At 36.8% G+C, this 12034-nt stretch overlaps 1 protein-coding gene and 1 long non-coding RNA gene across 2 annotated transcripts; both read left to right on the forward strand.

Moving 5' to 3' along the window:
* Positions 1-750: 750 nt before the first annotated feature.
* Positions 751-2470, forward strand: LOC109008678 (myb-related protein 330-like). Its single transcript, XM_018988867.2, has 3 exons — positions 751-954; positions 1096-1225; positions 1330-2470. Exons 1-3 carry the CDS (start codon positions 822-824, stop codon positions 2228-2230), a joined length of 1164 nt encoding a protein of 387 aa, XP_018844412.2. The 5' UTR covers positions 751-821; the 3' UTR covers positions 2231-2470.
* A 7637-nt stretch (positions 2471-10107) lies between these two features.
* LOC118348209 lies at positions 10108-10628 on the forward strand. Its single transcript, XR_004801313.1, has 3 exons — positions 10108-10154; positions 10442-10522; positions 10614-10628. It is a non-coding gene; the product is annotated as an uncharacterized LOC118348209 (long non-coding RNA).
* The last annotated feature ends 1406 nt before the right edge of the window (positions 10629-12034 follow it).

The raw sequence follows: 12034 nt of genomic DNA on the forward strand, positions 1-12034 counted from the left end.
ATTTCAATGACACTGGTAGCTAGCTTTAAAGAAGTGGATGCTGATTACCTGATCTCTCATCACACGCTGATCTTCCGACACGTTTCTTATTTATTTGAAGGAAAGATATGCCGGATCTGGGGGACAGGGTCCCTTTGTTCTACAACAAACTTTCAATCATCTGCAGTGAGAATGTCAGTTGGAGATAAGACCCAATAATTGAAAGGATGGCTGGTGAGTATGGAGATTTAAGTTTTACACTCTTTTTCCATAGCTACTACCTAAGCTGCTAGCTCCTCGATCCCATATTCTGGCTTCTCATGAGGATAAAATATATATATATATATATATATATAAATTCTCACCATCTTGAATATTAATGCATCTCTTGCATGAATATATATGCAGTAGTACTATCAGCATCAGCATGCAATTTCTTTATTTATTTAAATTGAAGGAGGAGCTAGCACTCCAATCATTGTTCATTTTTGTTTGGTTGCTCCTGTTTTGGAATGGGATCATGTGGCGCTTAATTAAATGTTTCGACGTTTGAATATGAAGTAGGACCATGTGACCACGAGACACGTAAATTATAAGTGAGAAATATTATGTAACGCAAGTTGGTTTTGAATAAGACAAAGGGACCACATGACCACGATCGAGACACATGCAGTATTTTTTTTTTTGATATAATATTTTAATCACAAAAGCATAAAAGCTAGTTAATTATACGGCGAAAAACCTGCTATATAAGCAAGCACCATTGCTCACTCCCTCTAGACCATAACTACTACTCAATTACAAGGCGGAAACATCATATCGATTGAGACGTACAGTGCCAAATGGGGAGGAGCCCTTGTTGTGCTAAGGAGGGCTTAAACAAAGGTGCTTGGACATCTCAAGAAGATGATATTCTCATCGAGTACATTAGAATCAATGGTGAAGGCAAATGGAGAAACCTTCCCAAAAATGCAGGTACTGATCGATCATGATCTATATATATTTAAATCAAGAGAGATTCAATTCCCAACTTTAATTATTCATGTTTGTTTAATATTTTATTACTTTTAAGTAATTAGAAAGGAACGTTACAATATGCATGGACGTTTGGAGCAGGTCTGAAAAGATGTGGGAAGAGCTGCAGGCTTCGATGGTTGAACTACCTGAGACCAGATATCAAGAGAGGTAACATAGGACCGGATGAAGAGGACCTCATCATTAGGCTCCACAAACTTCTGGGAAACAGGTTTTGAATCTCTTCTACATAGTAAAAACTCTAATGTATTTAACGATGGATGTATAAGTTAATCAGGCAGCTAAATGATCTATATGTTTCTGCGGTGTTTATAGATGGTCTCTAATTGCTGGGAGGCTTCCGGGCCGAACAGACAATGAAATAAAAAACTACTGGAACACCAACCTGGGAAAAAAAGTTCAAAACCACCAAATCAGTACTACCGTTTCGATTCCTCCTAAGCTTTCAGGGCATTCAGATGAAAACAATTTTCCGCCACCTGCAGTTTCAACGACTCCTATGCTTTCAGGTTATACCGATGAAAACAATTTTCCGCCACCTGCAGTTTCAACGACTCCTATGCTTTCAGGTTATACCGATGAAAACAATTTTAATCCAGTACCAACGATCAACCTGATGTCCTCCATTGACACAAGCACCTTACCATCATCACCAATATCGAAAACCTGCACGAACTCCAATGTGATCCGGACCAAAGCTTTCAGGTGCAGCTCTAAGCTTCTTCTGACCCCACAGCCAAACAAGTCATGTAAAGAAAATTTGGAGACCAACGTGATCGGGGTAGGATTAATGCCGATGGATGGTCAACATCATTCGGTAAACAAGCCCACGGAATTATCTGGTGCATTCGATGAGTTATTATCACTTGTTACTACTACTCCTACTCCTACAGGATCATCAGGAGATCATAATAATAATCAGTCGTCGGATTTGCTGATGAATTTCAACGTGGGGCATATTTGCTTATCGGATCTTCTCAACTCAGACTTCTCAGGTGTTTGTGATTTCAATTATAGTGACGATAACATGAGTAATGATTTATCTCCAGTTTCTGCAGACCAACCACCTCTAACGCAGTACTCTGATCATCGGGATATGCTGCAAGATTGGAAGATAAACAACTCTTGTGTTCAAACAATGAATTATGTGGCTCCAAATCTCCAGTACTCTTTCTCATCACTTCTTAATTCTGTTGCGGAATGGTTTGAAGAATAATATGACTTGCTAGTACTCAAAGTATGCATGTCTAGGCAGAGCTAGAATGAATAATTCAGTCCAAATGTACTTAAAACGAATAAATAGTACTACTGGCTGTCATGTAAGATTTTGTGTGACATTGTTTTGGTTCCCAGCCGGCTCTGTGTAATTACATAACAACAATGTAAGATTTCCAATCGATTTTTGTACGGTGATCGTGTTATATATTTTCAACTAAGACTGCGTTTAGACGTTAAATTGAGTTAAAGTTGAAGAATTAGATCTGTGTAGTTTTTATTTTAAGTATTTTATATGAATCGTTCAAAAACTGAAATATGGCATCCGTCGGTCTAATCTCTCTTCGTTTAATATGTAAAGGGTAGTGATAGGCTAAAAAATCATTCATAAATAATTTTAAATATAATAATATATTTTTTTATATTTAAATACATTAAAAAGTCAAAAATAAATTTAAAATAATATTATTTCATTATATAATTATATACAAATTATTATTTAATAATAACTTTATCATATGTAAACTATGACAAAGCTGATATATATATATATATATAACTGATGATCAGTCTAGGTAGCTAACGACATGCCTCTTAATTTCACGGCCTAATAGTAATGCCTGCGCGCGCGCTGTGCATGCAGGCCACAATATTGAGATGATCGAGGTTAATTCGTTCGTCGAACGAGCTCATCGTAATAATATTGAATTAAGTTGAGTTAAAATAATTAATTATATCAAAGCAATTAATTATATAATTAATTAACTTGAAAATAATTAATTATATCAAAGCAATTAATTAGAAAAAATTATGAAAATTCAAGATATTTTATAGTCACCTATATGAATAAAATATTTAGTACTTTTATTCTTCATCTTCAGATGAATTTTTCATGCTTGTTTCAGAATCTCCATCAATAACATCTTCATCATCATCATGCACCTATTCTTCATTGTCCTTATCCACCTCCTGCCCGGATTCTGATTCGTCTTCATCTTCTGACTCTTCTTCTTCTTCTTCCTACTCAATTACTTGAATTGAATGATCATTTATACAGACGGGTCGAGAAGGATGGGTGGGACATCATCTCTACACAAGGGGAGCAACTCGAGTGCACTGAGGTCAACAAACAAGTTAATACCCTCTCTATCTTCATCTTCACTATTCTCATAATCTGCACTCGTTCCTGCTTCATATATATTTCGATGAACAAATTTTTGTACGACTCGCCAAGTGATCTCTCCACTATCTTCATCAGCACTTTTCATTGGATCAATCAAGTAATAGACTTGGGTAGCTTGATAAGACAATACGAATGGATCATCTTCGTAAATCAATAATATATATTAAATTGTTACTTATTAAATTCTGCATTATATACTAACTTATAATATAGTATATATACTACATTTTATATATCTATAACTATACTACATTGTATAGTATGATAGTATAATACTTTGAATGAGAACATAATAATATAGTATATAAACTATACCATATATATATATATTTTTTATTTTATTAAAGAGTTAGAGTCACCTGTCCAAGAGTGACCCCTCCCCAATTTTATTAATAGCCCTCACTTGTGGCGGAGGAAAACCGTGGTTACAAAAAACCCAGCATACCAAAAAACAACCAACAACCATAAAAAATAATTCAACAAGAAAACGACAAAACCACAAGAAAAAACAAACCAAAACTAAGAAATACGAAGCGAAGGAGTCCCGGAATAGTCCATGCGAATAAGGCCATGCAACATGCGGGGAGTCTCCATCAAATGGGAGAAAGCTGAATCGTTACCAGAAGCTCCATTTTTGGCTAACCAATCTGCAACTTTATTTCCCTCTCGAAATATATGGTGAATAGAGCAAGTCATAGAATTCATGATATTAAGAACTTCTTCCCAGAAGTCCTCCAAATACCAAACCCCACATCTTTTACTACGCCACCAAGAAATAACAGTCATAGAATAAAGTTCAATTTCAACATGATTGAGAGCTAAAGACCTACAAACCTGGAGTCCATGTAGGAGAGCTAGAAGCTCAGCTTGGTTATTAGAACCTGTGCCAGTAAAAGCAGAGAAAGCATGAATTAATTTACCATGATCGTTTCGAATAATCCCACCTATGCCAGAAGCTCCTGGATTGCCCAAACTACTGCCATCTGTATTCAATTTAACCCAACCATCCGAAGGCCTTTGCCATTTAATAATCTTGTAACTCCGAGCAGGAGGGAAACTAGGTTGAACCTGCAAACTCTCAAGTACCTGCAAATCAAAACCAGAGATGTGAGAGCTAGTATGTATATCACGGCAAATAGTACTAATCCACCTTCGGACAGAATGAATGATGTCAGCGGTCGTTTCAAATTGACCCTCCATACGCGCCAGACAATGCCTTCGCTAGAGACGCAAAGTAATAACCACCGGGAGAATTCCCACTATAATGCCCATTTGAGATGCTAATTTCACACGACGAAACTAAGTTTGCACCGTATCTTTCCAATTACGACCATTGACTATACCAAGATTAGCCCCAAAATGATGCCAAACATTGCTAGCTATATCACCTGCAAACAAAACATGATTTTGGTCTTCATAATGACCGTTAGCACAGCAGTCACAACGAGAAGTAATAGGAATACCAATGCACCGAAGGTGATGATCAACACTCAAAGCCATATACCAGGCTTTCCACATATTGATAGACATCTTCAAAGGAAGACTTTTATGCCACATCCAAGAATGCCCTTCCAGAGAGCCACCTCTAATACGAACACAATCCCAAGCCGACTTGGTGGAAAACAAACCATTATCATTTTTAGTCCATATCAACACATCCAGACCAGGTTTAGCTTTACAAATGTCCTCTAAAATACCGTCCAGATTTGCCGGACCCACTAACTGGAGAATAAAGTCCACATCCCAGTTATTAGATAATTTACAATCTTTAACTTTCAAGAGAGAGTTACCCACAATAGGCATCTCATTAGCTAAAGGACCTCTTTCCCGCCATTTATCATACCAGAATAAAATATTTCCGTCTTTTAAACGCCATTTAGTGCTATCCAAAACCAAAGGAAGAGATTTAGCAATCATTCGCCAGAATCTAGTACCTTTATTAGGGTCAATAAGGGACCAAGGTTTGGTACCTACATATTTACCTTTAAAAAAATTAGCCCATAAAGAATTACCTTGAATGAGATTCCAAGCAAAACGGGTATGAAGGGCTTGTTGCATATCATCAAGATTTCTCAAAGCCAAGCCACCTTCATCCACGGGACGACAGATAGAATTCCAGGCCACCCATTTTTTTTTTCTTTTACCATTAAACTCGCCCCAGAAAAAGGTACTCATCATACGATGAAGAGTATTGATAGTGGCTTGCGGAACCTGAAGAATAGCAAAAAGATGAAGAGCCATGCTGGAGAGAACATGTCTCAATAAAATAAGTCTACCACCAGCTGAAAGAATTTTCATTTTCCAGCCAGAGATTTTCTTTTGGACTTTAGCCACCATATCTTCCAAATACACATGTTTAAGATGGCCCAAAATAATAGGCACACCAAGATAGTTGAAAGGGAAAGATCCTTCTGAAAATCCAGTCATTCTTAATAAAAGACTCTTACGAGAAGAAGTGATTTTATTAGAACAATAAATGGCAGATTTAGAATGATTAATGCATTGGCCCGACCAACTAGCATATTTATTAAGCACATCCAAAATTTCCTTGATGGCTTTGGAACTACCATTAGAAAAAAGCATCACATCATCAGCATACATGAGATGAGAGATAATAGGCGTACCTCGGGCTTGAGAGAATTGACCAAATTTCCTAGTCTCCACACTTTTCTTAATGAGACGAGATAGAATTTCTTGGAGAATAATAAATAAGTAGGGAGATAGGGGATCGCTCTGCCGTAAGCCCCGACCTCCTTGAAAAAAGCCTTTAGTAGTACCATTCATCATGATAGAAAACCAAGGAGTCGAAATACAAGTGCTGATGAGATCATAGAAGATGGAGGAGAATCCAAAACAGCGAAGAACCTCTATAAGAAAAGACCAATCCACTCGATCATAGGCCTTGGCCATATCCAGCTTAATCATGATATTACCACCATGAGTCTTCTTGTTAATAGTATGGACCATTTCTTGAGTAATACTAATATTTTCAAAAATACTTCTTCCCGGAATGAAGGCACCTTGTTCCCAAGAAATTATACGATCTAGTAAACCTGTCAAGCGATTAACAATAATCTTGGAACATATTTTATAAAAAACCGAACATAGACTGATAGGCCTGAATTTATTAAACCCAGAAGGATTATCAACCTTTGGAATAAGAACCAGAAAAGAGGCCGTAAAAACTCTTGGGAGCTGTTTAGAAACAAAGAATTCAGATATGGCTTCCAAGACATCTTCTTTCACAATCTCCCAACAACTTTTGTAGAAACCCGAACTAAAACCATCAGGACCCGGAGCACTATTAGACGGGATAGAAGAAAGAGCTGAGAAAACCTCATTCAATGTAGGAACAGAGCACAGAATATTGCTATCAGCGTCTGAAATAACAGGAGAAATAAGAGAAGACAGATTTGGAAGAGATCTGTTCGGCATACCCTTCAGAAAATTAGAAAAAAAATCCACTGCCCCTTGATGAAGGCTCTCCGGCGAGTTAAAGACCATCCCATTCGAACATCTCATTTCCATCACTCTTTTACGCCGTTTATTGGCAAGGCACGCATGAAAAAACTTCGTGTTCCGATCCCCTTCCATTTGCCATTTTATTTTAGACATCTGTCCCAACCTGGTATCTTCACGTTGAAGCCAAATATCTAATTCCGCAGTCGAGATAAGGAGGTCCCTTTCCGTAGCTTCATCCCAGTTTATATGAAGTTTATGATCAAGCTCTTCAATGTGTCTTTCAAGCGCATTAATATGCATGGTGGTATGACCAAAAATATGTTTGTTCCATTCCCGCAGAGCCACCTTAGTCTTTTTCAATTTCATAGCCAATTTAGTAAGATCCTGGCCAACGACAGTCTCAGACCACACCTGGCGAATACAATATAAAAACTGCGGGTGGTCCAGCCACATTTGTTGGAAATGGAAAGGCGAGGGGCCATAAGAGAAAGGATCCATCTTGAATTCAATAACCATAGGAGAGTGATAAGATGTTGTGCGCGGAAGATAGGAGCAAATAGCATTCGGGAAAGAAGAGAACAAAGGAACATCCATGAATACCCGATCTAATTTTGCCCAAGATCGAGCAAGGCCAGACTGCCCATTACACCAGGAGTAATTTTTACCTTTTGATCTCATTTCAACCAAGCCACCCTGATGGATCCAATTGTTGAAGTCCTCCATAGCGGCATTCGGACGGGGACAACCACCCTTTCTCTCAGAATTATTACGGATGATATTAAAATCACCAGCAATTAAGCAAGGTTCCGAACCCAGAGAGTGAGAACTGAGATCTTCCCACAAAACTTTCCTCTCATACATGCTGCACTTAGCATAAACAATATTGCACAAGAATTGATAAGAACCCGTACTAACACGAAGAGAAATAAACTGCTGTCTTATCCTTACCATCTGAACACACTACAAGAAATCAGGTCTTTTCCAGCGATTTTTAAATCGTCGCAACCCAAATCGCTGCAAATAGATGTTATTTCCGGCGATTTTCAAGTCGCCGCTCAATTTCCTCGGTTAAGTTGCGAAATGGAGGAAAATAATTTTGTCTTGACTTGTTGCAGCGATTTTTCCATCTATAGCGGCGATTTTTTTCGCCGCAATAATTAATTTTATATTGTAGCATGTTAAGTTTTCGTCGAAATGAAAAAATCGCTATTATTAATTGATTTTGAGGCGAAAATTGTCGCCGTAACAAAATATGCTTCATTTAAAACTTATTAGCGGCGAATAAAATTCGCCGGAAAAAGCACATAAAATTTAAATGCCGCTGGTTGGGTTTTTCCCTCATTAATTTGTTTCCCTCGCCGAACTCTCCCCGCCCCCCTGCCCCCCTCTCCCCAAATTCTTCTCCTTCAAGCCTCCGCCACCCACAGCCGTCACCGGCGACCCCACCACGCCACCGCCACCGCCACCTCACCTCGACAGCCAACCCCTCCTTTTCCCCCAGCCCCAGCGCCGATCTCTTGGCTTTTCCCCAAATCTAGCCTCACCTCTCTCTCTCGGATTTCTCTATATCGCCGCCGCTGGGGGTGCCGTTCGCCACCACCCACATCTCGGCGCCGTCCACAGTCCTCCGTCGGAGCCCCCTTCTCCTCCACGCCTAGCCGAGCAGCCCGAGGCCCTCCCTCTCTCCCTTGCTCTGTTCGTAACCCACGACCACCAGCTCTCCACAGCGCTGCCGTGCTCCTCCCGAGCCACCACTCCACTCCAAGCTACCACCACGACCACCCCTGGTATGGGTTTTCAATTTAATCTTCAAGTTAATCATGATAACGTGCTTCGACCGTGAAAAGTTAAGCGTGAAACATGAATAGTACTATAAATATATATGTAGATTCTCATGACCATGATCAGTCAAAGTGAATTATAAGCTTTATTGTCTGGATTTGAGGCCATATATAGGTGATTGATCAAAGACTGAGGTTCAGTAGCTCATAGAATAAATATATATATATATATATATATATATATATATATATATTTGATCTTCTTTAATTTGTGCATATATTTCTGGGATGCAATTAACAGATTGAGCTGAATTAATCAAAATCATACCTTTATTTAATTGAGCATCCACATGATTTCTTTTCTTTTTGTTTCATCTTGATCTACATGAGTTATTTGAGGGAGAAGGAATATAATTTGATAATTTTTTTGGTTTGCATTTCATTGCTAATTTGCTTTAGATTGATGACAAATTCGAAGCAAATTTGGACTGTTTCAACTGTACGTACTACATATAAATTTCTTAAGTTGCTGATTTTTTAATTTTGATTCATTATGTTAGAACACAATATTTTTTAGGTTTGGGCTATTTAGTTTGAGGTTTGTGTTTGTGGATTTTGTCATTTCTGTATAAATCTTTACTATTGTTTGTTAAATTAAATTTTATATTTCATTTTAGTAATATCTGGTTATTTATATAACCACAACTGCCATGTGTTTAAAAAACAATCAATGAATGAAACATATAAAATTAAACACTTCAGGAAACCCGAAGTATGATCCTCACCTTGATTTGTCATAATATCGATGGTTTTAAAGTCATAATACTGATGGCATTGCCTTTGCTTGTGCTGGACAGCTGGTCTGATTATATTTGATCTATGTTTTTTACATGACAGAGTGCAATGTTAGAATCTGTTCAAGTTTTACATTGAACTGATTATCTGATATTATTGTTAATCATGCTTAATGTTCTCATGTTATCATTGAATATCTGCTAGCTGGATCTTTTATTGGACCTGGAGGATTTAACTTTGTTAGTGAAATGGTCCAAGTATGTTGCTTTTTCCTTTGAAAACTTTTAGTGCCTTTTATCTTTAATTACCTCTAAACTCTTGAATATGATTGTTTGTTTGCTTTAATGTCATACTTCACTGTTTTACCGAAGTAATCCCCTTATATGATAGGTACTTATAAAAAAAAAATGTGCTATGATAGGTAACGAATGATATCGAATGAGTGTAATGATTCGATTGACATATCTGGTTAGAGTATGGTTATCATAATGCTCTGGTTTCTCTGTTGGTCTACACATTTGGGAGATAAAGGGCTCATTATTTGCACTTGTATAATTTGCTTTTTGGATTTGATTGTTTGATTCAAACTATTTTGAACTTTTGACGTTAGGTCTTGCTAAACTGTTTTTTCCCCTGCCCATGTGATGTAGGAAAGATAAGCTTGTATTAGGACAAACTAGAGAGGTTCATAGACTTGAGTAAAGGTACATTTGTTTCTTTGAAATTTTGACATTTGTTGTTAATTTCTCATCTTAAAATGTCATCGTGAATGGTGCTGCAAGTACAAGGGCACTCCTAATCTTACTATGAAGATTTTACTTTATTTTAAGATGAAAGTGACTGGGCTGGGTCATTTAATATGCAGAGCATACTATCATATGCTCAAATTTGATTTTTTTTAGAATCTCATTTTCTAATGACAATATTCTTGTGTTGGCTGTAGTTTATTTTCCTCTTAACTGATTGCATGATTTTGATTTTTTTCTTCCAGCACCACTTCGACCCTCTACTACCTTGAATTATCAGGCTGCAACACGTTTTATTGAGCATTCTTTCCCTGACCTGACCCCAGGTAAATTGTTCTTTTCTAATTTTTATGTTCATGAATCTTTAACCATTTTTAGCTCTTTGCATTGGGGGATTGCTCATTTTTTGTACACCAGAAGCTAAGTATGAGAAATATTAAAGTTCACCTCCATGTTATACTGACATCTGTGTTGGGGTTGGTGCATGTTTCATTTGATTTCCTGTTGTCATGCATGTATTCTTTGATTTATCGGTTCCTTTGATTTTAAATTTCTATTTGACGTTATTTTCATTTCTGGATTACAGTAGGCGATATTGGCATATCTTAAATAGCCACTTACCTTGTATTAAGTTCCTGATCATACACACTTATACCTACTTAGAAATATCTATACAACATGAGATTCATGAAGGCTGTAGATTAAGGACTTCGGTTCTAAGATCATATACCCTTGTTGCTTATAAATAGGATATTGTTGCCAGTAGCTTCCATGAAGTTGCTAAAATTGCAGCCTTGAAGACTGAAGTTTACATTCTGCATCACATAAGATTTCTGTCCATTCCAAGAATTATATATGACTAGTTGGCTCTTACTCACAAAATTAGTAATTGGCATATTACAAGTATGATAATCAACATGAGCTGTTGATTGTGAAGAGGCTGACATTTCAGAAACTATCCTAACATGACTAGTTATATCTTTAATTATCAAAATTATTATTTGAAAATATAAAGGATATGATGCAAAAAGGACATACACAATTACTAATTGTGTATCCCTTCGTTTGACCCTCCATTCTTCTAGTCTTGCTGTTGTAGATTGTAGATAGTTCTTATGGAAAGCAAAAAGGAGTCAGAAATATACAACTAGTTTATTAATTTCCTCAAGCAAATTAAACTGAGTCATATATATATATATATATATAGTTTAATCTAAATGGTTGAAAATATGTTTTCCATGATTGTTTACGCGTTAAAAATAATAATAATAATAATAATAATTTGCATTAATCTTTCTACATTAATGACTCGACATATTTAGTAGATCAACTTAAAACCCGCCAAGCCTGCTGCAATATGCCTCTAATTTGCCTTGCTTTTCCACTAAGATGGATAATATATATGAAACATTATTTGTATGGTCGGCATGTACTGCATGCATGGAATTCACACAATATTGTTTGCATTTTAATCCACATAATTTTCAAAAAAATCTTGCTAATTATTATCTCTTACAAAATTTGAATTGATACACTCCAGCTGAAATGAAAAAGATTAAAAAAGGGTCAATTGTTGAGAAGAAACATAGTTTTGTTAATGTGGTCTGATGATAGTATATATATAGACTATCATATGTCAGATATTGGTGTTTCTGAGATAAAAACTACCTCTTTAGCTTTGTGTAATAGTGCATTTAGAGAATTCCTCTTTTCCCCTCAGGTAGTTGTGCCTTTCCTATCCCCCTCATTTAGTGTTGTTTTTTTAAAGTTATATGGGGTAGAGTTGGAGAGAAAGCTGAGTTGAACACATTTAGAAGCCTGTGAAAAGTCTTCAATTA

Source organism: Juglans regia, chromosome 1 (assembly GCF_001411555.2).
Source record: "Juglans regia cultivar Chandler chromosome 1, Walnut 2.0, whole genome shotgun sequence".
Classification (NCBI taxonomy): Eukaryota; Viridiplantae; Streptophyta; class Magnoliopsida; order Fagales; family Juglandaceae; genus Juglans; species Juglans regia.